Source organism: Triturus cristatus, chromosome 1_2 (assembly GCF_964204655.1).
Source record: "Triturus cristatus chromosome 1_2, aTriCri1.1, whole genome shotgun sequence".
Classification (NCBI taxonomy): Eukaryota; Metazoa; Chordata; class Amphibia; order Caudata; family Salamandridae; genus Triturus; species Triturus cristatus.
Window position 1 is genome coordinate 840,223,869 of NC_140580.1, and position 16,974 is coordinate 840,240,842.

At 47.6% G+C, this 16,974-nt stretch overlaps 1 protein-coding gene across 19 annotated transcripts in view; it reads right to left on the reverse strand.

Moving 5' to 3' along the window:
• EIF4G3 (eukaryotic translation initiation factor 4 gamma 3) overlaps positions 1-16,974 on the reverse strand; it is a 1,568,346-nt gene that overhangs the window by 847,359 nt on the left and 704,013 nt on the right. For all 19 annotated transcript variants that reach the window (XM_085608969.1, XM_085608978.1, XM_085608977.1 and 16 more), the window contains one exon: positions 16,577-16,682. In XM_085608969.1, coding sequence (XP_085465095.1) covers positions 16,577-16,682 — 106 coding nt within the window. The remainder of the gene's footprint in view (positions 1-16,576; positions 16,683-16,974) is intronic.

Below are 16,974 nucleotides of genomic sequence, written 5' to 3' on the forward strand. Positions count from 1 at the left end.
TGTGCATGGAGACATGATAGTGTTGGGTAATAGGGCAGGGGAGAGAACAAAGGGATGAGATAGGCATAAATGATAACAGTTTGCTTTTGCCAAAGGCTCAGATGAACATATCAAGTGATCATATATATGACGGAAGGAGCTAGAAGGAGCGGGTTGAAAACCAATTACAAACGTACAAGACATTGAGGAGTCTAAAAGCACCAATGGATAGAGCAATCCAGAGCAGAATGTTAAGGAAGCAAGGGTTAAGAAGAGATATGTCAAAGGTGATGTAGGTGTAATCTATGAATGAGTCAGTTGGTAGCGTGTTGGGCAAAAGAGGTTATATGTGCACTGTCTCTAGTGGATTTGAGTAAGGTTGAAAGAGATGCTTAAATTGAAGAATTTGAGCTGGATATTTGAGTGAAGCCGTCTTTGAGGGGACCAGGAATGGGTAAGGTGGCTGGTATAATCATTAACAGGTGTGGTTGAAGACATTTTTGAAGGTAAGCTGGAGAATACTGTGGAACCCGATGTACAAGTTACTTACCTCTGGTAATTTTCTTGTCCCAGCATCTCTGCGCGCCGCGGGGCGGCAAAACGCGACTCCGCCCGCCGTATTCCGCGAGCGTGACGTCAGCGAGTTCACATAAGCCCCACCCCGGCGCGCTGTCAGTTTGCTCCGGAAAACTCTTCCGCGCCACAACGCGGAGCCATCACAACAAAACTGAGGAGAGCATGGGAACAGTGTGCGAAAAAGCAGAAAAACAAAACAGAAAGAAACAAAGGGTGAGGAACAGCACCAGCACCAGCACCAGAAAGCTATAGCAGCAAAAGAATAGAGCACCACTTTGAGAAACAACTGTGCAAGCCAAGGCGCGAGCAACAGTCGGCACTAAAGTAACAGAAGGCCAAAGAAGTGAAGCTATAGCAGGGAAAGAGAAGAGCCCCCCCCCCCCCCCACAAGGAACAACCGAGCAAGTCAATAGCCATCCTGGAGGCACAAGTATATGAAAGCGCTGGAAGAGGGGGAGGGAGAGGGAGACTGCAACCACATACCACACAGTGAAGGGCCACATGGCCAGAACAGAGGAGCAACAGCAATCCACCCCCAGATCACACGGTCAAGGAGGGCCAGGCCCCCTGAAAGGAGCAGGAGGACAAAGGACAGGTACAGAATCAATAACACAGAAGACCGCAAGGGGATCAAAAACTCCAAACAAAGAGAGGGAAAAAGAGCAAGAGGAGACCCCTACACTGGAGAGAAACCAGCTGGAGGGAAGCAAAGCCACGCAGCAACCAACCATCCGTGTATCAAAAGATAGGGGGGGGATGGAACCATAAAGCAGAACCGGACAGCCTGACCAGAAGGAAGCGAAGAGGACACCCACAGAAGACAAGCCACCCTCAGGGGGTGCGAGTGCAGAAACCCAGGCAGAGGATACTCGCAGAACGGGAAAGAAGAGCGGGTCGTGAAGGAATCTGAGGCTAGAATCGTCTCTACCAGATACATCGTTACCGGAGGTAAGTAACTTGTACATCTGATAGAGACTACTAGCCGCAGATTCCTTGACATAGAATAGATACCCTAGCCATACCCAGAAGGGAGGAGGGCCTGCGAGAGAGCCTCCCCAGCAGGAGAGACACAGGGTTCCAGCAGGGGACATGTCACAGGAAGCAGAAGGGAAGGCCAGGAGATCCCACGCCCAAGTAAGGGTGGACCACCCAACACTCGGCAGGGGCAGACAACGCACGAAGGACCACAAGGAACAAAAGAAGCACCTCAAACCCCACGGAAAAGGCAGAACTGGAGGTAGGGCTCACCGTATGAAGAACACATAGTGAGGGGAAACAGCCGAAAACACTGCGGCCGCAAGCAGCAGAGAAGGCAGGAACCGCTCCACCGCCAATAGCGCAGGTGTAAGAAGAAAAGCACAGACGCACAAATCCCCAGCAGAGGCAGGGGTACAAGGGAACATATGAAGGGCCACGACGGTGGACCAGAACAAGCAGGCAGGCACAGGCATGCGCAGCCAGCAGCAGGCAACACCACGAAGCAGCACACCAGACCAAGCCAGGCGCAAGCCGAAGACAGAGGTCGGGGGTGGCCAGGACACACCCTAAGGGAGGGGCCGGTGCCGAAACACACACGAACCCACGAAAGAAGTGGGACCAGGCAGAAGAAAAGGAGAGAGGACGGAGGACGGGCCCAGACCGTCAACCAGAACACAGCAGCCAAAGGAAGCCAGCACCTCTGGAACACCAAATAGAGGACCAGGCCGAGGCGCAGGACAGAAGGGCGGAAGCACCACAACACCACGCCGCAGACAGCAGGCCAGACTGGTCGAGCGACGTAGTGAGCCTGGAGAAGGACAGACCGGGGCACAACGCAAGCCGTGCCAACACCACAGCAAAGAGACCACACCAGCGATATACCGTAACGCCAAGGAGAGCACGCAACCCGAAAAGGGTGAGCACACTGCCCCAGCACATGACAAGCTATGTAATAGCTACAAGTACCCCACATAGGGTATGTTACGTCCCAAGAAAACATGGGAACACCTCTTAGGAAAAAATTCCACAGCAGAGGACTAACAGAAAAGCCTGCGGGTAAAACCGCAGACGGCTTGCCAAGCAGCTAATAAGAAGACACAAAAGGTCCAGGACCTATACAGGCTTACCAACAGCCAAAACCACAAGGCAAAAAAGGGGGCTGAACCAGCAGCCACCAGCAACAAAGGGCCAACCGAAGGACCCTGAAGGCACACCAACCACACAGAACTCACAAAAGGGGCTCCTTGTTACTAGGCCCCAGAAAACAACGGGAGAACACCTCCCAGAACACAGACTGACATCCAGGTTCACTGACGAGGATGGGGGGGGGGGGGAGAGAGGAGGAGGAGGACGACGAAGCCCCGCAAGGAACCTCAGAATGGCAGAATCCGCAGGAGCGTGAAACATGAGTGTCATCGAAGGGGAGGTCAACCAGCCGCTCCCTAACGTTCTCAGGGGAAACACTATCCCTCAGCCAAGCATGGCGACGGAGGGCCACTGAAGAAGCCATGGTGCGACCAAGCACCTCAAACAGCCAGAGCCGAGCGAAGAATAAATGCCGCCAGCTCCCGGCCATCCAACACATGGTGCCGCAGATCAGCGCAGGCAATGACCTCAGAAGTGGAAGACAGAAGGGACTCCGCCGAATCCCACTAGCAAGAACTGGCTCTGGCCAACACACAAAGCATGTCCAGCGCCCGCAAGGCAGCACCGGAGGAGGCGTAGATGTTGCATCCCCATGAATCTAACCACCGGGTCTCCTGTGATGGGGGAAGACAACACCGATGGCAAGGAGAGAAAGGCAGTCTGCAGAAGAAGGCCCCTGGTAGAAGGGTGGAAGAAAAGGCAGACCGGATCATGCGGAGCACAACGGTGGCGGTGCAGAAGCGGCTGGGGCACCGCGTTCCCCGTGGCAGGATGCCCCCAGGCCCCCAAGAGAATTATGGAGCGAAGCTTCGAAGGGAAGAAGCAGCTCCCATCCACCAGAGCCGTGATGGAGAACCTCAAGCAAATGATCCGCGGGAAAATGGGCAGCCGGGTCGTCCATGCGCAAAATCCCCGCAGCCACGGAGACAGCCTGGGCGAAGGCAGCACTCGCCTCCGTAGGGCAACGCGGTGGGGAGAGCAATACCTCCATGGGCGACGGCTGTAAGCTATGCCGGCCGTCCCCCAGCCCAACCGGAGGAAGGAAAGGCCAAGCTCGGAATGGGGGAAGGTTGACCGACGAGTGGGGAACCTGAGGTGCCTCCGGGGGCAGACTGCGGGCGCGGGGACGGTGAAGAGCACTCCTTGGAAGACGCCGGGGAAAAGGCCACGACGCGGCGTCCCGTCTCCGAAGAAGAACAAGCAAACAGTTGCCGAACCTCTGAAGAAGAGGGGGCGTCCAAAGACGAATCAACGACCCGACGTCATGGAGTCCGCCACCGGCGTCAGCTCAACGTCGACCAGCGCCGAAGGGGACGCCGAGACCTCTGCCACAACTCGCACAGCGGGAGAACGGGGTGGGGTCGGAGCCAAGGCGGCCAAAGAACGGCGCCGAAAAGGCGCTGACTCGACCTCTGAAGAGGCAGCCGCCTGCGGGGAGAGATGAGGGGGGCCCAGGGACGCGCCCAGCCCCAAGCCAGCCCATGCAGCGCCGCCAGGGCCAGCAGTCGCCCGCGCCTGAGCGGAGTCAGCTCGGCCTCAGATAAGGCCGCCGCCTGCCCAGAGGACCAAGGGGGACTTGAGGACGAGACCTGGCAACCTCCCGCGATACCACAGGGACCCCCACGGGGGTTTGCGGCGAGGCAGAGGCACCATGGCCCGAAGGAGGGAACCTGTAGGGCCGCACCCCGACGACACCACATCTCCAGAACCTGAAGCTGAACCTGTCGGGCCGGAGCCGCCGGCGAAGCCGCAGAAGGCCCCGCAAATGGCAAGGGATCCGCAGACACCCCAGGAGGAGGAGGAAGAGCCAAAGAGGCCTGCAAGGCCGCCGCATAGGCCTCCATTTGGGCTCTGGTCGCCTCCACGCCGGGAAATGGCGGGTAGGGTGGCGACGTGCGAGGCCGCGCAACCCGCGGAGAAACCGCATCCCCCATAGGGCGGAGACCGGGCCTCGGGGAAAAACTACAACACTTACCAACAGGTGAGCGATGCCCTTGTGGCCTCGGAGAGGAACGATGTCTGAGACGGAAGCGGCGGATCTTGAATCCTTCCGAGGGGGACGGACGCGGCGCCGACGCCGACCTGGACATGTGGGCCGAGAGGAGTTTCATCAAGCGCTCCCACCGAGACTTCGGCTTCATCTGCTGACAAGCCTCGCAGTCCGTGGAGTCGTGGTGCTCCCTCAAATACCACATACAAATAGGGTGAGGGTCCGTCGCCAACATCTGGCGTGCGCAAGACGAGCACATCTTGAAGCCCGAAGGCATTCGCACACTGTTCCCAAAAAGAAATGCAAAGCGTGAAAAGAAGGCCTGAAAACAGGCCAGGAACACGATCCAGATCCGCGTTGCATGCGGAAAAGAAGGAAACTGACGTCAGCGTGCCGGGGTGTGGCTTATGTGGCCTCACTGACGTCACGCCCGCGGAAGATGGCGGGCGGAGTCACTTGGTGCTGCCCCCAGGCGCGCGGGGATGCTGGGACAAACAAATGTTCCGGGTCCAGTCTCACGCCTGGGGATAATTCTACGTTAAGGAATTTGCGACTAGTAGTCTCTATCAGATTGTGTATTTTTTTTAAAACACATTCATTTTGGTTGGATCTTCAACAAGACAGGACAAGGCAATTCTCAGGGAATGCACTAGGTCATCTTTCGTCAATGCTGCAGGTAGATCAACTATGTTTTTAGAAACTGTTTTGATAAAAGGCGTTGGTGTGTTCAATTCAAAAGGTCAGAAAAGGGGGGAATGGATGGAGGACAGTGTGTTCAATGGAAAAATGACATTAGCAAGGAGGACAGGCCAAAAATATATATAAACTCCTTTAGCCAGAGCTCCAATCATAAAACCAGCTTTCCTGATCCATTCATATCTGTGATTATGGCTGTGGAGCTTGTGGTCTGTGGGTCATTGTCATAGGAAAGAAAATAGAATAATGTGTATAAAGATTTTAATAAACCGGTAGCCGACTGTGCTCTAGGATGAGGGAGAGTGGCTGACTAATGCGCGAGTACACCCCATGCGTCCTATAAAATTTAAGAATTGAAGCCTGTTGCTCGAAAATCACCAATTGCAGTCAAGATTTTCTAGTTTCAGACACACCCAATGGCCGGGAGCACCTACAATATGCACCACAAGGTCCAGAGGCCAGCTGGCTTCTGGTCCTGATAATGGGGTCTTATCAAGAGTTTTAAATGGTGTTATCTCGGAAATCGGTACAACTAAGAAAGTCATTCCAACAGTTTTTCTAGCAAGATAATCGAACCTCTAGCCGGGGAATGGCATTCAGATTTCTCAGGGGACAAGTAAATGCAGGGAATGAACAGGTAGTAGGAGGGCTGGGGACAGTGAATGTTCAACCTTCTTGTGAATGTGCAGAAACTCCACTGAGGGGTTCATTTACACCAGGCATGGGTAACACTGTGAATCATGGGTAGTCTCATTCAGCTGAGAAGATGTCATCCCCACAGGCTCTTCCAGTGACTTAGGACTGGTCTATCGTTTCTGAATTCAGACACATTTCTGATAGGCACACTTCAGCTCCTTTTTCAGGCTGGCATGTACTTCCTTTTCTTTACAGATCAAAGGCAGTTCAACAGGCTTCCCAGACTTAGGCCCTGTTTGGAAGGAGTGTTCTAATTCTGGCCCCGAAAGTCTTCTCTCCTAGTGCTGGTGCACAGGAAAGCCTTGGTGTGAAACAAACTAAGAAACAAAAAAATAGCTAAAAAGGCCAGTATGCATCTTACTATGGTGGCCAAGAGTGACCATTAAGAGGTAACATGTCTGAATGCCTTAGTGCTCTCTTCAATCCTGGAGGGTCATGTTCCAGGTATGGTGCCAATATGGAGTGGTTTGTTGCCCTCGTCGTCTCTTGAACCCAGTTGAGGCTATCTCAGTTAAATATGGAATGGCTCCAGGCAGGCACTCCATCTCACCTGGGAATGATTGTCATGAACAAAAGTGGGGAGACATGGGTTTCATTCTATATTAAGGGTGACCTCCTTGGATGTCATGCAGTACGAATGAATGCATTTTCTATTGCATAATTACTTAAAACCATTACAAGTTTTTGCAATTTACGATAAAACATGTTATAAAGTGTGTTACTAAAAAACTTGCTATAAAGCGCAACATTACTTAACATTATTACACATTTGTGCAATTCATGATGGATACGAATAATAAAGTTAGAGCAAATATTCAATTAATACAGAATGGCGATGAGAGGCAGTTAAATTTCCCCTTCAAAACACTAGATAGGTCGGAACTTAAATGTTTTCAGGTGGAGATTAGCACATGGGTTCAGAATACGACCCCCAGCTTGTAGGGATGGAGGTGCCAGATGTTATCCGCCAGGTGTGACATAACGAGTTTGTTAATATCAATTAAGTTGTGCTGATTGTTGAGCAATCAACTGCTCCTTATAAGAGGCCTGTGAGCGAGCATAACATATGAATTTCCCACATTTGGCCATAGCAGCCACCGCATCCAGGGTGTACAAGAGGTCTAAACCCTCTTTGGCTGAGCAAGTGCACTGGTGTAAAAAGATTGGACTCAGTAGAGTACAGCGAGCGTGTAGAAGCGAACAGCAGTAGAGTAATATATGAGCCAGTGATTTCCTTCTGTAATTGTACAGTCTGCAGAGTATGATGGTTTCAATGGTTTTCCAGGTCAGATTCAGTTCTCTAACAGGGAGTGGAACCAGTCTTGCCCATACAATTTGATTTAAAAATTGTTTCCCAAGGCCTGGTGAGGATGGGGCTTGCCGGTCTGTTTTATTTGAGGTGTTAAGGAGGCATGTAAGGCCCTTGCCTGGAGGGCTTCCATGTCCAATGCACATAAGCAGAGGTATAGTAGCTTTTTTATTGCTGATTTAATACTTGTGTAATTAATGACATTTGTGTCCCAGTTCCCCACTGCAAGTTGCAGACATTCCATCGTGGCTGTTAGATTTGCGGAAAAAGGGTTTATCTTTTGTGAAGGTTGTTTTTAGGAGTGCCTTCATGGTGTCGGGAGCGGCTGTTGTCTGCTAGTAATATTTTGCAAGGCAGCCATGCATACAGGTTTTTGCTGGATGAAGCCAAAATCAAGCCTGATCAATGTGTTCCTTGTGTAGAAGGGAAGTTGGAATAGTTTCTTGTTGCCTGTGGTTTTGATCTTTTCAAGTTCGGCCACCAGCATGCCGGTAAATGGCTGCTGGACGTAGTTAACCGAGGGTAACAGTTTTGCCCGAATAACCCTCATTATGGCCGTAGTAGTTGAGCTGTCGAGGGTGTCGCATAATTTACAGTGTGTATGTGACCATCTTCCCTTTGACCTTCATTTTTTGTAGGTGCAGTGTTGGTCTTCCAGTTTCATTCATTCACACTCCCAGGTAGTTTACATTTTGTACGCATTCAAGCTAATGTGTCCCAAGACACCATCTTGTAGCACTTTTTTTGGGGATAATATCAAAAGATCACTATTTGTTTGCATTTGCTATAAATTCATTCTTTGTGTTGTACATGTTCAGGGCCTTTTAAAGGCCAAATTGCGTGTGGTCTAAAAGGACTATATCATCTGCTTATTGCATAAGGTGGATTCTCTTGTCTCCAATCCTTGAAATGGCGAGGTTTGCCCCATACAGACCCAGGCCTAGCTCCGCCATGTATAGGATGACAAGGAGTAGGGCCAACACACACCCCTGTTTTAGCTTTCATGCAGTAGACCTTGTAGATCTTATCAAATGCAAAAATCTGAGAAAGACAAGTTTAGACCCAACTTCTGGGCCTCCAATGTGAGGACTGAAAGCCTAAGCTAGGACGAGCCATGTATGGAGACACTATGACAGTACCCATGGACTACCCATGTCTGATGTAATTACTTAAGACCTAAAAAGCCCTTTATTTACAACTTCCATGAAGGCTTATATTTGGTCTCGAAGTGTGTATTCAGCAAAGATTTTGAAGGACTCTTATAATGACATATTGTCTATTACCAAACTACAGTTAAGAACTTTCTGAATATGAAGAATTGCCATTATTACTTTTTTGCATTAGTTGTTTGTTATAGTGGATCGAAGATACTTTTCCAGACCACTACTACTACAACAATCTAGTAGCGGAGTTACTTAATCAAAGGTGAGAGTTTCCTGAATTGGCTTGAATATTGCTGTAAAAACAAGACCTTGTATATTAAGCTTCTTACCAATGGGATGAGATGACATGAAGTCATATGACAGGTGCGCTTGCAACACAGTAGTTGGAGTTTTGAGCTTACTAGTACACCTCTTCTTGACAATACTTAATATTGTGATATCATTTATGCAACAAACCTGGATGTGATCATGGAGAGATAGTAGACTATGTGAATCAGCAGGAATCAAAAATAGTTGTAGGTCACCTTTTCAGTAGTGTCCTATCTTTATGAGGCTTAGATGGAGTAGAAAACCTCAAGTTCCTCTTGGAGACATACTGTGGTCAAATATTCTTTTCTTCCTTTTTTGGACCTTTACTGCCTTCTATATAAAGGCCTTGGATGATAACCTTTGAGCTCTTAATTCCTGACCCCCCTGAAAAAAAGAGCAGAACAGGCTGTTCCCGAAGGTATTCTGGATCTATTAGTGATATACAGTCTTCTTCAGGGTACTCAAGCCAAGTCACTTGATAACAGGATGGTTGATGCCAACTGACGTTTTCAATGTTGATATCCTCTATGATGTTAAAATTCTCCACATTTTTCAAAACCAACTGTCAAAGTTTCCTTTTGGAGGAGCATGCCACAGACTAACTGCTTTGCAATAACCAGTAATGGTAATAATGGAAGCAACAGCAGTATTTCTCTGGAGAGCCAATGTAGGTGTCAACGGACAATGGAGAAATTTCAGCTGTATAGATTACTGGTTTAAATTCACCTTGAATACTCATTTAAAAGTTGACTTCTCAATTGTATGGTTTTAAAACAAAGCTGCCATCAAATCCAATCAGCAAAACCGGTCAGAGCGAGAGGATTATGTTACTTAACCTGGAAGCATCTGTTTGTTGCATGTAGTTCTGTAGATTCACATGCTCTGCATACTCCTGCAATCTAGTGTTGGGCTAGGACAATTAGATGCGCCTGGCCACCAACTCCACTGTGAGATTATTTTTTGCCCAGCGGAGACGCTAGGAATGGAACAGTGAGTAGAAAAAGAACAGTGTCCATGCATGTAGAAAGAGAATAATATAAAGTGGAAGATCTCTGTAACAAGCAATGGCTTCTGGGGAGGAGGGTGGGTGCTTGGGAGTGTACAGCACTACAGGCAATAAACAGATGCTTGCAGAGTAGGTAACAATCTGTTTGTAGAATGTGTGACTGTAGATGGACATGCTCTGCATTGACCGTAAAGCAGTACTGCTCATAAGTGGTAGCTAGCCGGTTGAAGGTGCAGAGGTCTGAAGACAGTTTGACCAACTCTAGCCGTTTTATGAATGAGTGCAGAGTGGACCAGCTTTACAAATATCTACTATGGGTATGTTCCCTACAAAGCCTATAGTAGCACCCTGTTTGCGGGTGGAGTGTGGCCTGGGGTGGGATGGTAGGGTTCCTTTATCTTTAGAATAACAGGTTTGGATGCATTTGACAGTCTACCTGGCAAAATCCTTGCCTTGAAAATTGCCTGGCCTTTAAGAGGCTGTGAAAAAGCCACAAACAGTTGTTGCGTTTTTCGTAAGGACTTGATTTTATCTATTTAGCACAGTTTGAGATCAATTGTGTGTACTGCCCATTCTGCTACCGAGTATGGATGTGGAAAAGAGACTGGAAGGTCTATGGCTGTTTTATGTGGAATGAGGAGGCTACCTTGGGGGGAAAAAAAAATTGGGATTCGTTTTAAGGGACACTCTTGTTAAGATGGATCTAGAAAAAAAGTTCCTGCAATGTGAGGACCTGTAGTTCACCAATACGCCTGACAGATGTTGTAGCTACCAGGAAGGCAACCTTCCAGGACTCTACTGCAAAGGGCATATGTCTGGTGAGGTCAATACTGAGAATCCAGACTGGGGCTGGAGGAACCCTTGGTGGAGTGACAAGTTTATGGCCCGCCATAAAATGTCTGATTTCAGAACTTTTTAATAGGGAAAAGTGTTACCTGTTTTGTAAAAATATACCAATAGTGGCTACATGTAGCCAAATTGATGTGCATGCCAATCCTGACTTTTGTAAGTGGAGGTGGTAGCAAAGAATGTCTTACACTGTAGGCGTAAGAAAGTTTACATGCTTTGGAGAACAATAGTGGACAAAACGCTCTGACTTAATCGCATAGCAGGTGTGTGTAGCTGGATTACGGGCTTCCCTTAGCAGGTCCATGCATCTTATGGAAGATTTAGGTAACTTAACTCTAAGATCTCAGGGGCCAAACCACCAGTTTGAGCGGTCTAGTGTCTGGATGTCTGATTTGGTTGTTGTTTTGTGTGAGAAGTTCCGGTCTGTTGGGGCGCTTCTTGTGTGCGGTGATGGACATTTTGAAAAAAGTTGATAAACATGGTTATATAACCTACCTTGGAGCCACCCTGATGAGCGCGAGGGATGAATGCCTGAGCTTCCACACTATGTAAGGAATAGTGGAAGAGGAGGAAAAAAATACACAAAGATCCCTGACCCATTCATCTACAGAGCATTGTCCACAGACTGGTGGTGTGGAATCCTGGCGGTGAAGTTTGGGCATTTTGCATCTGTAGCTGGCAAAAAGGTATGTGTTTTGGATGTGCCATCTCAGTAAGTAAGGGAGTAGTGGAGTTCCCACTCGTGGACATGTTACTGCATCCTGCTGAGCAGATCTACAAAGTTGCAGTACACTCCCAGAAACTACTCTGCCAGGAGATAAACTTGGTTATGGATGGCCACAACTAGATTTGCTGCTCTACAGCTGATAGCTAAGGGGAGTGGAGAGCCTCTTTGCTTCTGTAGGTCGAACATGGCTATCATATTGTCTGCGCACACAGGACTATTTTGCCTTAAATCTGTTGAAGAAAGACTTTGAAAGCTAGATGAATGTTCCAAGTGGTTGATGTGGAAACCCCTTTGATGAGGTGGCCACAGACCCTGGACTGTTATGTCATGAAGTGTGCTCCCCAGCTGAATAGACATGCATCTGTGGTAATGTCCTCTTGCAGAACTGGGCCTGCAAAGGGTCTGCCTTGCAACAGATTGTTGCTGTTCCACCACTGCAGAGAGTGATGGGTGTTTGTCAGTACCAAAATTTGCAACTGACCCTCTGCTTGACTCCACTCGCTTGAGAGGCTTTTATGAAGTGGGTGCACAGAGTCTAGCATGGGGCACTATGGCAATGCACGAGGCAATCATTTACTGAAGACATCACTGGAAACTGGAAGTGAACGAAGTGGCTCAACTAGAATGAGAAGCTGCTGAAATACTTGCACTCTTTAGGGACTGGGGAAAGCTTTGCATACTATTGAATTCAGTACTGACCCTAAGAAGAGTTGAATTTGAAGTGGTTCTAAGTGTGGCATTTACTATGAACCGTGCAGAATGGAAACTGTGGCCCATGTGTGGGTCACTCATTCCTGCGTACTTGCTCTCTTGATCAGCAAGTCTTTGAGGTAAGAGGAAGGCGCAAACTCCTCCCTCACGGAGGTGAGCGGTTTCCACCGATAACTAAGCACTTGGTAAAGACCCTTGAGGCCACGGTGACGCCGAAGACCAGCACCTTGAACTGGTAGTATTTAGCACTTATCATGAACCAGGGGGCCCAAGTTTCTTGCGGTGGAGGGTGGCGTTTGCGAGATGGGCAGGGACGGAGGGTACGCTCCGGTTGCAATTGGCCCTCCAGAGGGACGACGAGAGAGCTCTGGCGACGGCCCGAGCGTGGGAGGCGCTGGTGGTGGAATTTCAGGGGCTGATGTCTGACACAGGGGAAGCAGGGAGCACGTCTGACAGGCAGGAGGACACTGTGGGGCGGGAGTAGGGGAGGAATACTGGTGAGCACTGGACGATTTAGAAGTAGCGGGATGTGTGGGAAAGCCTGGGTTTCCTAGGGGCGGTTGAGTACCCGTACATGACTCATAGTCGGGGAAGGGTACGTAAGGAGAGGGGACGACAGAGGGGGGCACACTGACATGGGGTGGGAGAGGGAGGGCAGGAGGGTCCACATGGGAAGAATGATTAAGCTCCTGGATGTTTGGTAGCAATGATAAATGTACAGTTCTCCTTTCGACGGTGGAGGTAGAGGGGCATGTATTGGGTTGTTGTTTTGAAAACAATAAAAATTGCTTAAAAAAAAAAAATCATGAACCAGGGGTAGCATAGATGAGGTGGATGGATTGGGATGTGAAAGTAGTGGTCCTTCAGGTTGAGCGTGGCCATGAAGTCACCTTGCTGGAGCAGGGGGGATTCCATCTTGTAAGTTGACCATGTAGAAATGTTCTGACAGAATGTATCTGTTGAGAGGAAGGAGGTTGAGGACTGGTCTGAGAGATCCGTCCTTCTTGGGAATAAGGAAGTATAGAGAGTAGAAACTTTTGCCTTGGTTTTGCTGGGGCACTGGCTCAATGGCCACTCAGGGTAGGAGGGCCTGAACTTCCTGCTGTAACAACCCAAGATGTTTGGGCTAAGGGTGCAAAGTGAGATGTTTGGTGGGGTAGAGTTGAGCACTTGGAAGCAGCTGTGCTAGATGATGGATAGGACCCTCTGGTCTGTGGTGATCCCTTCTCAGCAGGGAAGGAATCCCTAAAGTCTCCCTCGCGACAGGTGTTGTGTGATCGGGGATGTGGGGCAAATCAGTTCTTGAAGGTAGAGGTTCCCTAACTAGGGGTACCTCTGCCTCGGCCCTAGGAATCATTCCGTCTAAATGAGCACAGTGTGAAACCCTTACCACTATGTGGGTGATAACCCTGTTGCTGCCAATGGTAGGTCTGGGTTTGGTCTGGGGGACGTGGCTTTCGAGCTAACCCTAGTCTTCTGCCTGTGAAAGGAGACCCTTCCAGAAGGCATCTGAAGGGCACCCATCACCATGGCCGATTGTGTTCTTGATCTTTTTGAGCCTGGTGTCAACCTACAGCCCAAACCGGTGCCCGCCATCGAAAGGTAGGTTGACAAGGTGCTGTTGCACCTCGGCTTTAAGCCGGAAAAGCAGAACCAGGAGTGGCGCCGTAGGATAATAGAGGTGTTCACTCCCCTGACTACTGTATCTGCTAAATCCAGCGCACTAAGCTGGAAACAGCCTTGCCTTCCTCAACTAGCTCTTGTCCCCTTTTACCATACTAGTCAGGGAGTTGCTGAAGAAGCCCTTCATATCCTCCCAGTGGGATTATTCGTAGCAAGAAAGGAGGCCTACCAAGGTGGCGATGCACCAGTGCGTGGCTGCAGCCACCGCTACTCTCTTTCCTACAGCATTGATCCGCTTGCTTTCCTTGTCAAGAGACAAGAGCGCTCCAGTGGTTTAGGCTGCTGCTCTCTTTTTAGCAGTGGTCACCGCTAACAAATTTGAGGGGACATGCCTTCTTAAATAAAGCGATACAGAGGGCACTAGTATAGATTTCTTTTTCACACGTGGCGTCACCACACATGATTTTACAGGCTCTTTAAAGATATCAAGCGTGGATTTAATCATCCCCTTGAGCATCAGGAGTTAATGGATTGAGTGCTCAGTTTCAAGAGTGTCTCCATCAAGAAGACATCATCCTCGAGGATGAAGTACACCTCTTCTTTATAGTAGGTGGGCGCCTCTTCTTCCTCCAGGAATCCCTTCTCTCCAGACTCCAGGACATCAGAGTCTATGAACTGAGGACTGGGTAACTCACTCAATGCTTACTCCTCTTCCTCAACTAGAGAGGATCTGTCTAAATGAAGATATCCTGTGTTCCTGAAGAGGATCTGGCCATCCTGCTGTGGGCCAACCATCTGTCTAAACGCTGCCACAGAGTCACATTGTTGCTGACCGCCTTACAACAGTCGCAGCAGCTCTTGCCGCGCTCCGGCAAAAGTTAAAGATCATTCAGGTCGGCCCATGGGCCTTTAGAACAGCACTGCGGGCATCTCTTTAGGGGCATCTATTCCATTACCTCGGGTGCTCATTCTCTGAAGCATAGTAGACAGCACTTGGTGGCCTCAAGTATTGAGGGGCCCTCTAGCGTAACAACAACAAAGTCACCATTTGAAGAAAAGCATAGAAAAGTCTTCTCGCACAGGATGGAAAGCAACAAACTCGTCGAGATCGGGAGCACAATAATGGAGTCTGTGTCCATGAGCTTCAACGACCAGAGGAGTCACCGGGATCTTGTGACTCAAAAGGCTTCTTTGAAGAAATACAAGTTAAAATCCTGAGGAGCATTTACTTCAACTATCACACATGCCCCAAATAAAATGTTATTAAAATAAATATTTTTGATGTGGCTATACCTGTATGAGTAAAACATTCAATTAACTTATTTTGCTCCGCTAATTGTGACCACTCACAATAAAGTTGAATGTAGTCCTACAACTCAACTTGAGTTCAAACCAAATTCCAAACATATCAAGGGTAGTCGAGTGCAAAGAGCAAACAATTTATGCAATACAGGGCCTTCGATTTTATCACTAGAACAAATTAAAGTGGGAGCTCTTTAGTGACCCTGTAAGTTAGTGTGCAAGTAATTTTAGATTAGGAATCCATAAGTAATGATTGCATGGTGCATTCACCATAAATAGAATTAAAGCACTTTAATCCATAAGAATGAGAATAAAAGTTGCCTTTGCAGCTGAAAAGTTTGGCGAATCTCAGTAAAACTTAAAAATCTAATTTGCCTGACCAAACCTGCAAAGTTTGACAGAAGACTGCAAGTTCTTGAACGCTTAAAGTGGCATGGTTAGTTTGCACACTGTTCACAGCCCATAATGGGGGCGACATTTTCTCTTTTGCATTTAACTTCTTAAAGATATTTCAGACAAATTTGTGTGACCTAATTGGTTTAAAATGTTGAACTTTTAAAATTAAAATACCAAAAAAGACTGGAAACATTACATTTACATGCATGTTTTCTCTGTTTAAATTAGATTTTCAAAATGTACAATTATATATTGAAATGGGCTACAAGGATAACACATGTATGCGAAGATATTCTACTGCTTGTAAATTCAAAGAGAATCTCAAGATGGAAAACCTTACCTCACAACAAGAAAAGGGAGCGAGTAAAGCCAAAAATCTTAGCAAAAATAATTTTTTCAAGGAAAAGAGAAAGAAAAAAAGCAATTTCTAGTGGTCATGAATATATGATCCACAGACTGGAAACTAACTATGAGCCTCTGAACCAAATGGACGGTCTTAAAATTGAGAGTTTCAAAGTCTCGCCTCTGAGGATGGTGCATATCTGTTCTAGTTCTGTTTTTCTTTTCTTGTAGATCAGAGTAATGACAATAATAGGGAGGATTTTGTCCAGCTGCAATTTGCCATGCGGATTCTAGTTGTTTAAAGAAAATGACTCAGACATTTGCAAAGGCAATTTTCAGGTGACACGCCAAAGAGTGCAGTGATCTTGTGTGTATGCCAAGTTATTCCTGTGTCCATAAATATTAATGAAGATCCGGTGACGAAAACACTTAATTGGCTTTGTTTTTGAAAGTTTTTAAGAGCAGCTCCCAGTACTTACTACCAGGAAATATAGTTTACAATCTGAGAATAGAAGAGGGATAATATTTCACAGCCCAAAGTTTACAACTGTAAGCAAACTAAAAAGATGCATACAAAGATGGTGCATTTAGACAGAGTACTTACAAAATACCAAGGGAGTTTTGAGCAGGCAAAGACCATCAACACATATATAATATAGAAAAGGATGGGTTCACAAAAGAAAAGGTCTCCTTAACAAAATAAAAAGACAAATACATACATATTTTTTCCAGATCTACTTCTTTACAACCTATGTATCAAAGTAAAATGTAAACATACCTAGTATTTGGTCACTGGACAGTGAATGGAGAGGACCTGGTGAGATACGAGTATGTTCCACAGTGCCAAACACTACAGGGCTTGTTTCAGGGACCTGGTTGGACAGCTGTTGTCAGTTGATGAAAAGAGTGAAGCAATAAAAAGAGTAAAACATTAATTATATAAACATGGAATCAGGATAACGGAGGACGAAAATGTAAATGAGAAAAAAAGAGAAAGTAAACAAAAAGGAATGGACCAAAAGACACATTGCACCCAAACAAGGTCAACAGCACATCATGACACCTAAAAGGGTGAAGAATATTTCAGATAACAGTAGGAAAGAAAGGCAATATTCTTCATTACTGTATGCAAATCTACCTTCAACCTGAATGTTATTTATCTACCAGCTGTTAATA